We start from the raw sequence: 20,165 nt of genomic DNA, 5'->3' as shown, positions 1-20,165 counted from the left end.
TGTGAACTGTTGATAAAATATTCACTTCCAGACCAGATAGAAGACTCAGTATTGTTTGTAAGTTTGAAAACTTTTGCTTATAAATAATTAGTCATTATTACAAACTGTACGGTTGTTTTTATATTGAAATATATCTGTGTTAAGTATGCAGATAGTGTAATGTTAGACAAACTAATCTGGAAATGTTGCAGTGGATTGACCTGGATAATTATGAGATGCAACTGATTGATTTACAAAGCAGCTCAATCCGGAGGCAAAAATTTGTCGACTTTAGAGCAGAACTAGAAAATATTGAAAGAGATCAGTTAGTGACTGGAATAACACAGAATATTAGGTTCTGAAACTGTGGTATTCTGTTCCTGAAACTTTTAACTGTCTGAAAAACCTTGCCTTGGCAGTATTAACAGTTTTTTCATTAACATGTTTATATGAGTCATTATTTTCAGTGATGAACTTTTTAAAGTTTAATTATAGGGACAGACTTGCTGATGAAACTAGTGTTGCATGTATAGCTCTCAAAACAACCAAATACAAGCCTCATATATAATATGTCATCGTTGGTGCAGCAGCAAAAGTCTCACTGAGAGTAAAATATGATTATTTTCCTTTCCTTGTTTTTATTTTTATGTGACATTATATGAACCAAAGCCTATCATTTCACAAAATGCTTTCTGTTAATAATAAAACAACAAATAAACATAAATAAGCAAGAGGACTCTTTCCATTTCCTTTAAAAATAAAAAACAACAACAACCAGGATTTACTTTCACGCGTATGATGCACCTGGAAGTGTGAAACATATTAGGCAATATCATGTCCCAAATCAGAGACCCCAAGATCTCTAATCCAAGATGTTAGGCTATGCTTGGGTCTTTAATATTGTTAAAAGCATCATTTTAACACAACAAAGACTAAAAATATTTTGAATGGTTTATAATCTTAAACTTCAAAAGAATAGTTTCACAGATATTGTTTTTTTTTTTAATATAATATTATGATTTAACTCACATGGGGAATCCGATAAACTGTGGTTCTTCATTCTTTCTTCGACTTCACTCACTTCATCAAATGCTAGTTTCTTTTCCATCTGCAGTGTTGCATTTTCCTCCATTAACTCATGAAGTTTTATTCTGTGTGCATCTCTCTCCTGCATATTAGTAAATGTAGATTAATACATGTATGAGTTTTCCTAGATGTACCCTGAGGTTTTTCTGGTAGTGTACCAAGAACAAATTTTTATGTCTGTTATTAGAGTTTTCCTAGATGTACCCTGAGGTTTTACTGCTAGTGTACCAAGAACAAATTTTTATGTCTGTTATTATTTTATCTTTGTAACAATCACATTCACTTATACAGTGAACAAAATGTTAAAAACATCTGAATAAAGTGCTACAAAGTTACTGAAGTTTCTTATAAACATTTTCCCATTAGTACAGGTTAAAGTATAAAACGGTTGTACCATCTGTGAGCACCATGTAGTGACAACATACAAAGACAAACAATTTAGATAAATGATAAGGTTAACCTTAACAAGTGACAAAAAATTTCACGTCCATGCAAAAGAGACAGTCACTGCCATGGTAACTATTAGAAAGAGATTAGAAAATGTGGCAATAGTTTTGATGATTCAATAGAGAGAGAGAAAATATTACTATTTATTAAAATTCCCCACCTGTTACTTCAGTATTGAGAGAAGTGAAGCAAATACTTCTATTTTCTCAGATTTTTAATAACAAACACTATATATTAAATAGAAAGTCTTTCATGTTAACATTTAAGTACGTTATTTGTTGTATAATTGTCATGTAAGAACCAACATCGATTTCAGACACTGTTTCAGATGTTTTCATTATTTCCAAATTAATAATAAATGTTTACCTCACATAGTTCATCAATACGTGCTAGATATTTCAAGACGTCACTTTCAAGTTCCACAACTCTCTCTGCCCTCTTTCGGCTGGTGTCCAGTTGCTCTTCCAATAAGTCTTTAGTGTCATGAAGAATTCTGTTATCTTCCCGAAGCTCCTACACAGAAAAATCTCAGTTCATCCAAACAAACATTTACTAACTTAATACTGACCATTTGCAGGTAACTCCTCTGTTAACTGACTTACAATACTTCACTAATTACTCAACAAAATGCATTTCGTTTTTCACTCAACACAATTTCTTGTTTCTCAAAATCACAAAGGACCTTAACAATTGTTTCAGAAAAATATGATAAGAAATAATAGTTTTTTCTTCATTTATATATTTTCACCCGAGAATAATTTTGTTTTATCTTTAAATTACTCAGTACAGAATAGGATTACACTATGTAACAAAATTTTTACTTTTCCTTGTTCGTGAGCAGAAAGTGTTATTTCCCAATTGTTTATGCCTAAAGTACTTTCTGTACTTTTACAACATAAGCAATTAAGAAATAACACATATTATCCAGGAACAAAATTTGTGTTGCACAATGTTATTTGTTACACATTACGTTACACCACATAAAGTCCCACATGTTAACGTTCCAATGTTGTTTAGTTCTCAGTTTTAAGATGGCAACTTTATTAATTTTGTGACAGATCTGTAATATTATCATATGAAAAAGCTAGAATTTTAAAAGGACTAAGGAAGACCAAATGGCACATGAAATAGTTTCCAAACTTTTATAGAAAATATAAGAGGTATGGCAACTGACTTTAGTTAAAGTAAAAGAAATCCACCAGTCTCACAGTATAGAACTTTCTTTCATGAAGGAAAGTAAAACTAAAAATATGAAATATTAACTGATACCCAGAAGAGTATAGTTAGAGATAAAAGTATTTTTACTATCAAAGTTATACAAAAGCACTACTTCACAAACAAGCATGAATAATACACCATTTTCCACTCAAAGATTGATTCATAACCTTTTAATTATATGTTTAAAAAAACAAAAACACTATCACATTCTCTCATCCAATATCAAAAGTGTGATTAACACAATTTATTCTGGTTTAAAAAGCAAAATAATAATATAGCAAATGGATCTACAGAGGATCATGCAAGTAAAAATGGCTGGTACGGATAGAGAAAGCACCATGTAGAAGAGAGGACAACGTGTCAACCTTCTTTAGTCATTGTCAGGTTCACAAAGAAGGAAAGGGTTACTCAATGATAGCTGACCACATGTTTGAAGGGGGTTGTGTAATTGAGTGTAGGAATGTAGAGGGCATGCTTAGATGTTGGATATATTTATTAATATAGGTATAAAGGTGTTTCTTTGTATTGGTTTATTTTGGGCTTCAGCTGTTGTATAAGTGAGGCTTCTTTAATTTTGCATTTGTTTATACCTATATTAATAAATATATCCAACATCTAAACACGCCCTCTACATTCCTACACTCAATAACACAACTGCCTTCAAATACACAGTCAGCTATCGGTCAGTAACCTTTTCTTTCTTTGTGAACCTGACGACGACCGAAAAAGGTCGAAATGTTGTTCGCTCCTCTATATAGTGCTTTCTCTACCCATACCAGCCGTTTTTACGTATATAATTTTCTCTGCAAATGGGTTTTCTTGTCATCACATATCTACAGAAAAGTATTATAGCGAGCAGAGGTATTGCGTATATAGGCACATAAAAATGTGAATTTAAACTAGGAAATCATACTCCATAAAGCCTAAAACCTACAACAATCTTCAATTACATCAACATGAAAAATCTATCTTGGACAAAAAAAATGTTGAACATTCCAAATAATTCAAATTCAATCTACTTAAACATTAATGTTTTTAGAACACTGCAAAAGAGGGGTGAAAAACTTAATGGGACAATTGTCAGGCCAAAAGTTAATAGATCAAGAATTAAGAAGTTTGTTAAGATAGGATCAATGAATAATGTAGTGCAACCTTAGTTTTCACAGTAATATTTACTTCATTGTTTAGTTTAAATAAGCAGGAAATCTTGTTGAAATTGAGCTGCTTTCCAAAACTGTTAACCTTAGCAAGAAGATAAAAAATGTCAAACTGTAACTACTCATGTTAAAAAAGTATAAATGTACCTCAACTCTCGACTTATAGAACTCCAGTTCCGTAATTTTGTCACGATATCTCTGGACCTCATTTTCAAGCTGGTCTAATTTCTGTGTCTGGAAAAAAAAAAAAAAAACTTTGGAAAATACATCTTTCCCCAATAGCACAATATTCTGGTGGAAATACCGATATATTTAACCTTTCAACATCGAACAGCACATTATCAAAACACCATTCGTGACTTTGAACAAATAAGACTAGAGGAAATGAAACTAGTCAATGATACCAACACTTTATTAATGCATTTATTACCCCAAAGTACAAAATTCCTTTTTGAGTTAATAGTGAAAGACTCATGAATCTTTGTATTCAGTCTGGATATGCTAATTACTGAGCCACACCTAGCCAATGTTTTTAATATTTTGCATGCATTTTGATTAAGTGTCTCAAATTATGAAATAATTTTCAAATAAATTTGTGTGTAGAACTGTGTTTGTATTTCAGTATCTTTTTTAATGGTTGTTACTGTCAGGTGATTTATTTTTAGTTACTGAAAAATCAGGTCCCAGAAAGTCTTGAAGATAATTGTGATCACCTGTATTTTAATTAAAAATTATATATATACACACACACTAAAAGTTTAATTAACTAAGAATAAACAAAAAATGTTAAATATTGTAACTCTTTTATCCTTAGCCATACAATTATGGGCACCCCTGTACTATATATGTCATGAAATTTTATTTTGTAAATTCAAAGCAACTAAGCACCTTTAGTGTAAATTTAAATTAATAAAATCAGAAATGTACATTACTGTTTAAAGTTTTATATTATTTAAGTTTTAATTTCTTTATTTCACAAGAAACCAGAAAAAAAATCTCAAACTTTAGTTTCGTACACAATTTCAAAACATTTTAACTTGAAAATGACCTGACTATACTAAACCTTTTGTACATAGAAAGAATCTAGGTTGTGTGCCTTGTTTTCACATTCTTCACATGGTTCTTACGGGATGTTGGGAAAAAATAAATTTTTTGGAACTCCTGACAGGTGACATACCCACTTTCTCTACACATAGTTGCAATTTTTTAGCTACTTATACTTAGTTGAATAAGATGTCTGTAACCAGTAGAAAGACCACATACTGAAATTTCATCCAACAGTTAGTTTAAAACTGGTATGAATAATTTCACAAAGAACTTATCAAACTGTCTTAACATTGTTTCTGCTTTGCCCTCCTAGTGCTTCAGCATTGTTTCTCACCTATAAATATGCTAGTTAGATTGACAATTAAATTTCATTTAGGTTTTAGTTTTATATTTTTACTTAATTGTGTGTTAGTTATACTTCAAAATGTATATTAGAAAAGTTTAATATTTTTTTTAAAACATAAGCTAAACTGCTTCAGTTTATTTAGGTTAGCATAGTAGGCAAATGTCTCAATGTTCTGAGAAAGGCTAAAGTTTCACTGTCAAGAACACCCCAAGAATGTCTATTGATGTGTGTGTCACAATAAGCAATAATGCTGAAGAATAAGAAAGGAAATGAACAGTCAAAAATGAACTGTGTGTTAAAAAGTAAAAACTTAACACATTAACTCCCAAGCCTATTTTGCCAATACTTTCCAGGATTCCTCTAGTCATTTTACAATTACTTTTTTAGGAAGAGTGTATATGTGGCCGTTGTGATCCAGCCACTAAGTGGTCCTTTAAAAAAAAATATAGAGCATGACTCTTCAATGGGTCTTACTGGAAGATTATCATGACCCACTGGTGGGTGTCATGTGGGAGCCAACATTTAATAATTAAAAATATAACCAAAGAAAACTTTCAGGATCATTTAACAAAAAATCAAGAAGTTGTGTAAATTTTGTCTGTTTTTAACTTTAAACATTTCACTACACAATGCATTGATAATAATACTCCAAACACCCAGTCTGAGTGCAAAGAACCAGAATAAAAAAATAACAAATCTTTAATTAAAATTCTTAAATAAAACAATCTCAGTCTTTGTGTACAAAATACTTGTAATCTTTAACAAAATCTTACCAACTGTTGTGAAGATCTTAAAGTTCAGAGTTGTTCTTAAGTATTATTGAAATGTATTGTTCTCCACAAGGCAAATGGTTTCAAACCATAAACATACAAGTTAACAACAACATTATAAAAATAGCTACTATACTGAAAAACAAACAACAAATAAATGTGCAAGAACTGTATCATTGTTTTCTTTTAATAAAATCATGAATTATGCTGTTTGAAAGTTTGACATAAAGTTACCTTTTCTTTCAGAATATCAATTTCATCTTTGTAAGCCTTGGCTGCTCTGGCACTTTGTAATAGTTCCACATTCTGTAAAATCATACAATAAACAGGAACAAAAATGAATCATATAAAACCATTAGGGAAATTGTACAGGTTACTAAAACTGCATAGCTAGGCTGCTGTAAATATCAGCACAGATGTTGATGAAGTTCTGCCATACATCAGTCCCTCCTTTTCTAGTTAGAATACTGAATAACTAGGTTGTCATAAACATCAGTGAAAACACTGAGTTAGGTACTGAACAACTACACTGTTGTACATGTCAGCCCAGTCACCGAGCCAGTTCTTCCGTACATGTCAGCCCAGTCACCAAGCCAGTTCTTCCGTACATGTCAGCCCAGTCACCGAGCCAGTTCTTCCGTACATGTCAGCCCAGTCACCGAGCCAGTTCTTCCGTACATGTCAGCCCAGTCACCGAGCCAGTTCTTCCGTACATGTCAGCCCAGTCACCGAGCCAGTTCTTCCGTACATGTCAGCCCAGTCACCAAGCCAGTTCTTCCGTACATGTCAGCCCAGTCACCAAGCCAGTTCTTCCGTACATGTCAGCCCAGTCACCGAGTCAGTTCTTCCGTACATGTCAGCCCAGTCACCGAGTCAGTTCTTCCGTACATGTCAGCCCAGTCACCGAGTCAGTTCTTCCGTACATGTCAGCCCAGTCACCGAGTCAGTTCTTCCGTACATGTCAGCCCAGTCACAGAACCAGTTCTTCTGTACATGTCAGTCCAGATGTTGAGTGAATTACATTACTAAATAACTAATACATGTCAGTCCAGATGTTGAGTGAATTACATTACTAAATAACTAATACATGTCAGTCCAGATGTTGAGTGAATTACATTACTAAATAACTAATACATGTCAGTCCAGATGTTGAGTGAACTACATTACTAAATAACTAATACATGTCAATCCAGATGTTGAGTGAATTACATTACTAAATAACTAATACATGTCAGGCCAGATGTTCAATGAATTACATTACTAATACATGTCAGTCCAGATGTTGAGTGAATTACATTACTAAGTAACTAATACATGTCAGTCCAGATGTTGAGTGAATTACATTACTAAGTAACTAATACATGTCAGTCAAAATGTTGAGTGAATTACAATACTAAATAACTAATACATGTCAGGCCAGATGTTGAATGTATTACATTACTAAATAACTAATACATGTCAGTCCAGATGTTGAAGGAATTACATTACTAAATAACTAATATATACCAGTCCAGATGCTGAACGAATTACATTACTAAATAACTAATATATGTCAGGCCAGATGTTGAATGAATTACATTACTAAATAACTAATATATGTCAGGCCAGATGTTGAGTGAATTACATTACTAAGTAACTAATACATGTCAGTCCAGATGTTGAGTGAATTACATTACTAAGTAACTAATACATGTCAGTCCAGATGTTGAGTGAATTACATTACTAAGTAACTAATACATGTCAGTCCAGATGTTGAGTGAATTACATTACTAAGTAACTAATACATGTCAGTCCAGATGTTGAGTGAATTACATTACTAAATAACTAATACATGTCAGTCCAGGTTCTGAGTGACTTACTATTTTAAGAAAACAAAACTGTTAGAAAAAGAATGGTATGTTATTACATTATAACTGTATACTTCAACTTATAATTGCACAACATTGCTGTGGCAGTTCCTTTATCACAAGTATAGATTTCTTCAAGGTAATGCATAATTACATATAAAACTGATTTGGTTTGAAATCAGGAAACTAAATAACCAGATGTCAGTTCACTACCTCATGTTTTGATTTCTCTAAAGCTTCTTTAGTCTCTTGTAAGTCTTCCTTCAGTTCATTGACACATTCAGTCTTCTCCACACTGTAGAATTAAATATAAATATCCCATGAGCCAAACCTGTGTCTGTTGCAAAAACATTCTTATGACTAGTACTGCATAAAAATCACAAGAAAACTAAATCATCTAACTCTCTCAAAGTTTCTGTTTGTAACCTAAATCAAAATTTAGTCTATAAGTCAATAATGTATAAATCATCAATAACGAAACAATGAGAAAACCACAACAGAGCTACAAATTAAACAAATCTATACTTCTGTTTTAGAAGCCATACCATTCTTGTTGAAGCTTCCTTAGACGAGACTTGACTTCTGCTAGTTCAACTACGAGGTGAGATTTTTCAGACTTGATGACAGATGCGCTGTTAATATGAGCCTCTTGTTCCAGGACTAGATTAATAACCCTCTAGAAGACATTAGAAATTATTATCTGTTAACTCTATTGAGTCTGGTGGATCAAAGTCTACCTTTCAGAAAGTTATATTCAAAATTCAGTTGAACACCTTTATTATCTATTTATATCAATAAATTGGCATCAAGGTGTAGTTCATATTTCAACATAAGTTTCATCTTTTTATTATCAAAATGAAACAGGATAGCCTCTCATTCTTCACTTCTTTGTTTCTAATTGTCCATTTTAAATTTCTACCACTTTATGATATTCTCAATCTGCCACTAATTACATGTTTATACTATAACTATTTGTGTAAGGAAGAAGGTTACACTAACATAATAGTAAATTGACACAACTAACAACCACAATGAAGTTATTTCAGCCTGTCGAATCTTTAGTGTGTTCACCATAGACAGATCACTTAATTAAGTTTATAAATCACAGTTTAACAGTTTTACTACTGTATATTTTGCTAAGCCATAATATAAAGTTATATCTTCCAACCTTCATACTTTACTGTGATATAAACACGTGATATAAAGCCAAACCCACATGCTTCTCTTATCCTACTCTGGGTTACCAAAAAATGACATTTGCTACTGTATTATTCATAAACTATACTGCTGTTCACTAGCTTCCTTAAGAGGTTAATTTGTTCAGGCATCAGGTTAGAAAAGTTTAGCCTCACTTTCAACACTTCCCTTTGTGACACTTCACTTTCAACACTTCCCTCTGTGACACTTCACTTTCAACACTTCCCTCTGTGACACTTCACTTTCAACACTTCCCTCTGTGACACTTCACTTTCAACACTTCCCTCTGTGACACTTCACTTTCAACACTTCCCTCTGTGACACTTCACTTTCAACACTTCCCTCTGTGACACTTCACTTTCAACACTTCCCTCTGTGACACTTCACTTTCAACACTTCCCTTTGTGACACTTCACTTTCAACACTTCCCTTGTGACACTTCACTTTCAACACTTCCCTTTGTGACACTTCACTTTCAACACTTCCCTTTGTGACACTTCACTCAACCAACTAAAATATTTTTTACCCTGTTTACTGCTTAGTTAAGAAGACAATTAAATTACAATAGTTTTAAAACATTCTAATCTTTGTGAGTGATATCTTTGTTATAAATTGCATATTTAAAATAAAATTAATTATATTTTTACCAACAACACTACCAAAAGGTAGGCCCACAGTGTTCCATCATGCATCACACGTCCAGACATACGTATTACATTTTATGTACGTATACGTCTTATATTTATTGCCATGAAATGAAATGTAGAATCTATAAATTTATAAAGGTAAGAAAACTCATCAGAAAAATGTATTAAATACTAAAATTTATTGTAATACTCAATGTCTTAGTACAAGCACGTAATGTTGTGTTAATATAATTAATTGTCGGGAGTACACTGGAGTACGTATCTCAATCATTTATTTACACAAAGCTGTTTAATTATGATAAGTGGCTTTTCTAGATAGTCCGAGAAAGTCCTAATGTAACTGTAAAGCAACGAAACTAAATAAACCTGGATTGGAAAAGTCCATTAGCTTTAACATTAAATATAAATACTATATTACAATATGTAAACATGTTATAAAGATAAATATCATTTTAAAATTTTTCCAAGTTTTCATTTTACACAACATTACTAAAGTTACTAGTTAGAATAAAGAAAATAATATTACATAAGTTTTGTTGAGAAAAAAACAGCATTTGATATTTATTTAAATGTTTGTAGGGTTTGTGCAAATGAAATATGAAACAGTATTTTTATTCTTAAGATGAAAATCTTTATACTGATCCAGCAGGGGCTTTGTAAATCCACAGATATATCTGTAAGAGTAACTCATTAAAGAATTTGAGTTTTTGGGTACAACAAATTCATAATGGTCACTAAAGGCTTACTCACTTTTGTGAAGATATATTAAGTATATTCAGTTAAACAAAATATCGTTTCACAGTTACAAATTTAGTCAAAATGTCTGAACCACTTGTTGTACATTTACCATGTGCCCATTGTTCAAGGACTAGATTAATAACTCTATAGAAGAAAATGGAATTTTAGTATCTTTAGTAGTATTAATAACAACAACAAAACAACAATCACAATCCCAGTTTCTATCGCACTAAAAACAATGTCCTTTTTTACAACAGGGATACTCTGATTAAACATGTTTCTTAAGTTAATGAAAAATTTCATTTTTAAAAATAGGTTTTAAAATTAAATCTCTCAAAATTGACAGCTCGATATTAAACAATTAATACTGAAGCGTGCACATACAAATATGTATATTACAAAAAATATTTACTTTTAATAAGTAGAACTTCTATAACAGACACATGCAGTTAATATTACTTAGTCCTAACATTCACAATGTTTAAATCAATCATATTTAATAACTAAAAAATTGCACCGTAATTTCTCCATTGATCCACGTCTACTTTCATAACTACCTAATCTAAACACACATTCACTAAGGATATTGTTTACCTTTAATACAATACACAATATTTTGTACAACATAATAAATATACCTGTAGTAACTCATCTCGTTCTTTTGTTAGTCTCTGAATATGTTGTTCAAGCAACATTAAAACCTGTTCATCACCAGAATTTTTATCCAAGTCACTATCCAATGTCCAGACTGCCTCAGGATTGTCAGTAACCTAATTTATATAAATAAAAGTCAAGCGCCTCAGTGAAAACAAATTAAAATAATGTGCATTTGAAACAAATGTTGCTGAACGATTATGTGCTTCCATATATGAACATCTTCATAGCACCCTGTACTACATACCTGATTTTAATATGCTATACATTTAACTGATTTAAAACTTAAGAGAAATGCAATACTTATAGTCAAAGTGATCAAGTGTATTAGATTTTCATAAGTTATTCAACATGTCTTATCTTACACAAAAACTAGTGTGATGCTGTCATACACAACTGTCTTAAGTCTGTACCAGTCATTATTGACAAGAAATTGAAATCTACCCATTCTAAGTTTTTCATGCAAGTACATATTGGTAAATAATGGATGATTTTGTTTCTTTTGTCCAATACAGCTAGAAATGTTCTATTAAAATAACAAAAGGTAAGAGAATTAGCATCCTTTGATAGAATCCCAAAACACATTTTTGTATAGTGCTCGTTGTACTTTCAGAAAAATTGAAAAATATCTTAGCAGTTCACTGTAAAAGAAAAACTGTACAGGTACAAAGAAATCCAGTTTTATAATGTTAAATAAGGAATAAGAAATGTTACATATTTAAAAAAATCAATTCTCTGAAAAACTGAAATAAAACTACAAAAAAACCTGGTTCACAACACAACTAAGACAGGAATAGACAAATTTTCAAAAATGCTGTAAAAATGTTGCCTCTGGGGTAGAATAGCAGAAAGATAGCCCTTGTTCCACAAAGCTGTGAGAGACTATCTTTTACAAAAAAGAAAAGTATCTCTGGAACAGTAAGCACAAATACTTTTGATACTGTTTGGTTCCAACTAACATGTATACGTTCAGAGTCAATGACAGTTTACGAGACTTAAACATTTAGGAAATTATGTAAAAATTTGAAGAGCAAAATAAGTAAACGTGTTTCCACATTTCACAAGCCCAATGGAATTATGGGTCAAGAAATAGAACACTGTACATCAGTCCAACACGAGAAAAGTTGATTTGAAACAAGTTCACGTTTCAAACAGATAATGATTACAAATATACTTCTAAGAAAGGTTGGGTTTATAGGGTAAAGAAAAAAATAAGACAAGGAGACATCCAATGAATGGATTCATCACCCCAAGGACAAGACCTTAACTATGTAGAACAAATCTGATATCTGTTGGACTATACGTCTCAAACAGAATATTCACTGACACAGCTTTGCAAACACAGGAATCCAAGGACTCCAGAATAAATATAAACACAAAGAGGAACATTAAATATCAGAAGCAAAGAATGGTACATTACAATAAAATTTCTAATCATTTCCTGTAAGATTAAATCTCTATATTTAAAAGATGCTTTCTATAGCAAATAAAGTTCATAAAATGTTTTCATAAATTTGACAACTGTGTGTATATTTCTTCATACATTCCTGTAACACATGTGCGAAAAATCGACTGAAGTACAGATATGCATGCTGAGTTTGAGATCTCCCATAAAATAATTTTACTATGTCTAACCAAATAATGCTGTAAGTGTCAGTCCATCTGTTGAGTGGGATACTAGCTAGTACTACTAAACTAGACTACTGTATGTGTAAGTACCAGTTGAGAGAGATACTAACTAGTACTACTAAAGTAGACTACTGTATGTGTAAGTACCAGTTGAGAAGGATACTAACTGGTACTATTAAAGTAGACTACTGTATGTGTAAGTACCAGTTGAGAGGAATACTAACTTACCAATAGTATTAAACTAGTCTGCTGTACATGTCAGTCAACCTGTTAAGAGGAATAACTTGCCTACTAGTACTACTAAACTAATCTACTGTATGAATCAGTCAATCTGTTGAGAGGGATACTAATGTTACCTACCTGCTGAACAAACTAAACTACAAGGTTACCTACCTGTTGTACAAACTAAACTACAAGGTTACCTACCTGTTGTACAAACTAAACTACAAGGTTACCTACCTGTTGTACAAACTAAACTACAAGGTTACCTACCTGCTGAACAAACTAAACTACAAGGTTACCTACCTGCTGTACAAACTAAAGCACAAGGTTACCTACCTGTTGAACAAACTAAACTACAAGGTTACCTACCTGTTGAACAAACTAAACTACAAGGTTACCTACCTGTTGAACAAACTAAACTACAAGGTTACCTACCTGTTGAACAAACTAAACTACAAGGTTACATACCTGTTGAACAAACTAAACTACAAGGTTACCTACCTGTTGAACAAACTAAACTATAAGGTTACCTACCTGTTGAGCAAACTAAACTATAAGGTTACCTACCTGTTGAACAAACTAAACTATAAGGTTACCTACCTGTTGAACAAACTAAACTATAAGGTTACCTACCTGTTGAACAAACTAAACTATAAGGTTGCCTACCTGTTGAATGTACTGAACCATTGCATGCTGAGCATCAAGGTCCAAAGTTTTGATTGCCTCTATGAAGTTTTCCTTCTGTTCACATTGGACTGCAGCACCCAAAATTAGTAATATTAACTGTTTCATGGCCACAACACTTTGTTCTGCAAATTTAAAAGTATCATTGTTAATCTCCAGTAGTTTTTAATGAAAGAAAAAACAGATTTTATATAAAATGTATAAAACAGTTGGAATAAAATTATTCAGATAAGTTATAACAAAGAAAACTAATTAAAAATGGTCATATGACAAACTTTCTGGAAGAATCATGAATCAGCAATCCCTGTTGAGGGTAAGTAGTTCTTCAAACCACATATTAGTTTATGCAATGTCAAACTTGGTAATAAGACATGTAAAACGCTAAGCAGAAAAGAAAAGCATAACATTTTGAGGCTATCTTATCCTACACTTGGTGTTTATGCCAATCTGTGGGAAGTAGCAACTTTCTCTCTCTGACATATCAAACCAAAACTGAAACCATTACAACCAGCAAATATTTATTACGCACTGTGTTAAAAATAGACTTACATGAGAATCATTCAGGAGAGTACAAAATGGAAAGTTAGTCTATAATCCTTATTACTATGTACAAATAACCAGTAGAACTTTCTCAGCTGTTACGTGCAGATAATTTTGGTTTCCCACAAAACATATACTTTACAAAACAATTCAACACCTATCTCACAGTTAAAAATAAATAATACACACTAAAGTTTTAGTTCTTGAAATAAAATTTGTGAAAGTTATCTTATTCAAACATGAATGAATGTTTTTTTTAAATACTTCTCTCCTTGATGTACCATTTCAGTAAACTTTTCATCTAAACTATACATAATAATGAAATAGCCTCTGCACTACTACCGTGAACAAAAACACGATAACATTCCAATAACGCACTATTTCTTACCAACATTTGGGTTCTTCACAATAGACAGTATGTCTGGGAGAGGCATTAGGAGTAACTGTCCCAGTACACTCTGAAATAAAACCAACTATGTCTTTAAACATTATTTAACTAAAAACAGCATACTGAAAATCAAAGTTCAAGAGAAGTAATACTTCAATTATGAAATTATTCTTTTTAATGGCAATAAGAAATAGATTAATAGCAACATCTTTACAATATCAATGAACAGGTTTTCTGTTTTATTGTGCCATACATGTAATATGCAGTTCTCTTGAATTAACTCAACAATAAACAAGTCCTAATGATCATGGAACACCTTATTTTGTTATGAAAGTTTTATTCCTGTTACACCTTCAAATGATAACCACACATGGTTTACACAGATTCTGTTTAAACTGTTGCAATACAACACTGGCCTTTACTGAGCAGAACTTATTTAAGTATATTAGAGATATTTCTTGACTTTATGAAAATAAGTTAATTTATAGACAATGCTTCATTCTTTAATAATTATTACGTACTTAAACACATTTCCTCAAAGTGTATATACTGAAAAAATTTAATGTATTTTTTTTTCACTACACTATAAGAACACCAATAATATTCAGTGGTCACATTTATGCAAAACTTTGTATCCTACACCCAAAGTAAATCGATAAAATAAAGCTCGTTCCCTATTCATGGAACTTATAAAAATGATAAGTGGGTACAATAATAATGTAAAATAATGAGTCTTAACCCATTTCACACTGGGAGGATGACAGTGATAATCTTAGAATTGTTTCATTCTGCTAGTAAATCAAATTATATTAAGTTTAAAACCAACTTACTAAATACTTAACTGCATTTTAGTTCTGACTTATAAATTTATCTGTACATATAAAGCAGAAACATCTGTGTGTTTCTCTGTTCATTATCTAACTACTTCTATGTTACTTGGCCAATCTAAACCAAACTTTGTGAGATAATACTTTGGAACAAGGAGGCATGCTAACTCATCCAATATGGAATCAGTCAATTTGACCAACCATGTAACCTCCTTGCGTTTGTTCAGTTTTTATGGATCTGACACCACTAACTTTTAATACAGTGTGTATATCCTCATGAAAGTTGACAGTGTTTCAGTAAATACAAGTCTTTTTATTTCAAACTGATCCTGACAAAAAATAGTACAGTTGATAAAATTAAAATACCTTGACACTGAGCACTTACTTTTTATTCAAACCTGAATTCAATTTAGAAAATAAACCTATGTTATAAGAATTGAAAATATTCTAAGAAAACCAGTTCTACAACTTATAAAACTGATAGAAGTTTAAGTTAGACTTAAAGTAATACTCTTCAAAAACAATAAAACTATCAACATAATTTTCATGAAAATAACAGTTCTATAAATTAAATCAAAGTAAACTTAATTATACATATATCCTTCTATTGTTTTATGATAAGCTATGTAAGAAATTATCAGCCTTGGGTTAGATGCAGTGTAAATTTATATTATTTATAATACTAATGAAGTTGACATTTCTTAAAATCAACATTTTTAAGGTTTAACTGTAAAAAATAAAGAAAAATTGCACACGTAGATTTACTTGTTATTGTTCAAAAACTTACAAATATATGAATGACTGGCATACATTATTGAAGAACATGTTTCATAGAATCAGTGATGTCGAGAAAACCCACTTGTAGAGAAAAATATGTAGACGTAAAAACAGCTCGTTTGGGTTGAGAAAATATTTTACGTTGTTCACTCCTCTACGTAAAATATCTTCTCAACCAAAACGAGCCATTTTTACATATATATGTTTCACAGAATGATCCTAACCAATATATGGTTTAGGAAAACCTCATTTTGACAACCAGAAGATTTGAGCCAAAAGGTCACGAAGTTGCATATAGTCACAGTCTACATAATGAAAAGTGATTGTCACAACAAAATTGACATAATTCTGTTCATACTGTGCAGATGAAAATCTGAATGCAGCTCCTGAAAGATGGAATATAAATATCTGGCATCCACATTTTGCAGTGCATGCAAAAAACAAAACAACCCTAATACAACCACTGATATTTATAAAGAATAAATATTTCAATGTGTTGTTTCTTTAGACTTACATGAAAGCTTTTCAACACTTAAATCAACCACAGTAAATTAAAGAAATGGCCTTTAACATTTTTGTGGTTTATGATATCCCAATGTCAGACCTTACTATTTGTTATTGAAGTGCTCCAAATTCAAAATACACTATTCATTTTATCAATTTGAACATCCTGCGTGTATGTAATACACCAATGTACAAACTTAGTCACATTCTATAATTGAACCTGTAAAAAATTTTATGATCTTCAATATTTTCATTTAATTAATATACCATTTATTACACTTTGTAATATTCTAACCTAAATAACAGATAATGATAAATGACTAAATTACCACTAAACACAAATAAACTAGGAAGTCTCAAGTGTGTGTTTACTCTTATGTTAGTTTATATGTTCACAAAGAAACTGTTGAATAAAAGAGTTCAAACATCATGTTGATTTATAGTTATTGATTGTTGGCCATTAAATCCTATATTAGTTTCTGACAGAGCTTAGGAGTGTGAAAGTCTCACAGGTTCATCCATACATTACACTAGTTAGATCAATTCTTCCATATGGATACCAAAGTTGGTGCAACAATGAATATGTGTAAAACTCAAAAAGGAATAAACATAGTTCTAAGAAGAACTCTGAGTTAAACTTATCAACTGTGTATGTTCATATGTGTTCAGCATATGAGAGAAGTTACACAATAACCCTGGACTGATGATTTTATGAAGAGGTCTCAAAGAACACCAATTGGACACGTTGTGCAGATGAACAGCAAAAAAGTGAAGTAAACAGTTAAATTGAGACCTCATGAAGCTCAAAGAAAAGAGAGACCAAGACCAACCTGGTCTGGTACTATGAAAAAGGTTTGTTTGTTTGGTTGGTTTTAAAATTTGGACAATCTACATGAGGGATATCTGTGCTGGTCATTCCTAACTTATCAGAGAAATAATACAGGAAAAGCAATCAGTCATCACAGCCCACAACCAAACTCTGGCTACTCTTTTACCAATGCATAGTTAGATTAGCCTTGACATTATAATGTCCCCCATAGCTAATAAGGCAAACATGTTTCATGGGACAGGGGTTTGAACACGACCCTCAGAATGTGAGTCGAGCACCCTAACCATCTGGCTATGTCAGGCCCTACAAAAAGGGAAGCTACAGATCGGTGAATTGATGGCATGGATTCAGCTTGGGGTTAAAATGACTGGACTGAGTTGTCACTAGATAAGGAGAGCCATAACCCTTTAGCAATAGGTCAAAAGTCAAAGACCATATCATCACGTTTGTTGACTAGCATTCAAAATTTTATTGAACTACTATGTTAGGAAATTATGCCAATAAATTTGGAATCAAATTGTACATTATAATTCAAACTTTAGTATTATGAGAGTTAATTTCTTAATTCAAAAGTAAATATTAAAAGAACACATAAATATAGATTTTAGTGATTCACATGGTATGTTGAATGTAGCACTGTTTAAAATCAGATGTTTCTGATGTCAAAATACTAGTTCTATAATTTCATACAAATTAGAAACTGAAATTACTAATACTGACAAGTTAGAATATAAAATAAGAACCTTGTATCTTTTTATTTTGCCGAGATACAGCTTATGTACTGAATCAAACATGGTGGCCCCGTTCAACTCTTCTTGTTGTTTGAAAGAATTCCTTCTATACACTTGCTTCATGTAAATAACCAATCAACAGCTTAGAATGTCCCCTTGTGGTGTTTTCTGTGTAAAGGCCACCATGTTCTTTTGAACCAAGATTTAAAGAAGGTAGGTTGTGTCTTTAGTCTCCTCAAAGTTTCGTATTTTTCAAAATCTAAAATCTTAGTTAGTAAGCTTAATAAATTATAGTGGAAATCTACGGTATCAGTGTAGTTATTGATAATTTTGTTGGTTATTCAACTATGTATATTAAACAAACAAAAAACATTTTTGTTTGATATTCTCCAAGTGCAAAATTTTAAAGGGCTAAGCAACCACGTCCAGCATCAACCGAGTACAAAGGTCATAGTGAGAAGCAATAATTGTTTGCTTTATTTCTTGTTCTATATTTTAAGTAAAATAAGTTTAATAATTTATTTCTAAATAGTAATTATATATAATGTATAATAATTGAAATGTGACTGTATATTACAAACTACTAATGCACTGAAACACAGCCAAGACAGGGAAGACTAATGGTCAGTTTCATATTATTGGACATGTAACATTAATGCATGTGCAATGCATCAATGTAAGCTATGTACTTTTAGCTAGGCATGACTGGAAGGTCAATATAATAATAAATATAAATGTTCATATATAGGGTTATAAGACTTAAGCTACTTAGACTAAACATCTGTATTTTTGTGTTATAACATGTAGTTATTCTAGTGTGAAAAAAAGCATATTTTATATTTACTTCCCATTTTCTATGATGGTTACGAGGTTGGTCAAATGACAGGCCCCACATAGTTATAGAAAATAACAAAATATAAAGTCTTACTGAAAACATATGTTTGAAATGTATTTAGGAGGTTTTAATGATTACATAAATAATATTTGAGATTGTTGTGATGGAGAATAATTTTTTATTCAAAACTAAGACTTGCACTTAAACAGACTATTTTCAAAAACAAATCTTTAGTAAAAATTTATTAATAAAAAATATTTTTCTTGTGCAAAAAGCTTGTAATTTTTGCTAAAAATCTACCTAATTTTGTAAAGACACACAAACTTTATCAAAAGTTATAATGCAAATAATTAATGTGTGCAAGTGTGTAGACAAACTTGTGTACATTATATCAAGCCAGTTGTGAAAGAATTAAGTAAGTAAATTGGTTAACTAAGTATTAATATACAAGTAGTTATGTTCAGGCCTTACTGTGCAAAAATCTTCTTTCAAAGGTTAAAGAATAAAAATTTGTGAATTTCAGCAAGTTGAATCTTTTTTTGCACTAACTGAATAATATGTATACCTCATAATAATTCCTTATATTATTGATTAGGCAACTGTAGTTGCGAAGACGAACACATATGTCCGTAGAACCAGTGGTTACTTCTCCAACTGCTGATAGAGGATCTCTAAAAACAATAGAACAAAAAACTCTAAATGACGTGATAGCCAATACCTTGTAGAAACATGTTTAAAATAATATAATAGTGTTAACATTTACTAGTACTGAAACATTTAACTTTTAATAAGAATAAGTTCTGATAAATTCTTTACCACTGTATATCAGAGCTTTTTCTCAAATATAACTAACTGTTCTAACATATATCTTCTCAATTATTATAGGTAAAGTCTATTTAATGTCAGAGAAAAACACTTAAAATACACATGAAATGCACTATTGAATTTAAACAATAAAAAACAGTTTAAAAAGTCATAAAAAACTTTGGACTTCAGCCAGTCTAGGTTGACTTAACCCACTATTTAATGGCATCATCTTAACCTGGAACTACTTAAAGCCGTCTTA

General features: G+C 31.4%; 1 protein-coding gene across 7 annotated transcripts in view; it reads right to left on the bottom strand.

Annotated features, from left to right (window-relative positions):
* Positions 1-20,165, bottom strand: part of LOC143226703 (uncharacterized) — a 65,525-nt gene that overhangs the window by 31,463 nt on the left and 13,897 nt on the right. For 6 of the 7 annotated variants that reach the window (XM_076458037.1, XM_076458041.1, XM_076458043.1 and 3 more), the window contains exons 4-13: positions 19,665-19,770; positions 14,597-14,666; positions 13,651-13,793; positions 11,118-11,249; positions 8,443-8,573; positions 8,111-8,192; positions 6,285-6,356; positions 4,035-4,121; positions 1,879-2,025; positions 1,009-1,147 (exon numbers count right to left, since the gene is read on the bottom strand). In XM_076458037.1, coding sequence (XP_076314152.1) covers positions 1,009-1,147; positions 1,879-2,025; positions 4,035-4,121; positions 6,285-6,356; positions 8,111-8,192; positions 8,443-8,573; positions 11,118-11,249; positions 13,651-13,793; positions 14,597-14,666; positions 19,665-19,770 — 1,109 coding nt within the window. Of the gene's footprint in view, positions 1-1,008; positions 1,148-1,878; positions 2,026-4,034; positions 4,122-6,284; positions 6,357-8,110; positions 8,193-8,442; positions 8,574-11,117; positions 11,250-13,650; positions 13,794-14,596; positions 14,667-19,664; positions 19,771-20,165 lie in introns of those variants that run through there. The other variant, XM_076458044.1, reaches the window with a different exon arrangement.

Source organism: Tachypleus tridentatus, chromosome 9, assembly GCF_004210375.1.
Source record: "Tachypleus tridentatus isolate NWPU-2018 chromosome 9, ASM421037v1, whole genome shotgun sequence".
NCBI lineage: Eukaryota > Metazoa > Arthropoda > Merostomata > Xiphosura > Limulidae > Tachypleus > Tachypleus tridentatus.
The sequence above is the reverse complement of the archived record's forward strand: the minus strand, read 5'-3'. Positions and strand labels throughout refer to the sequence as shown.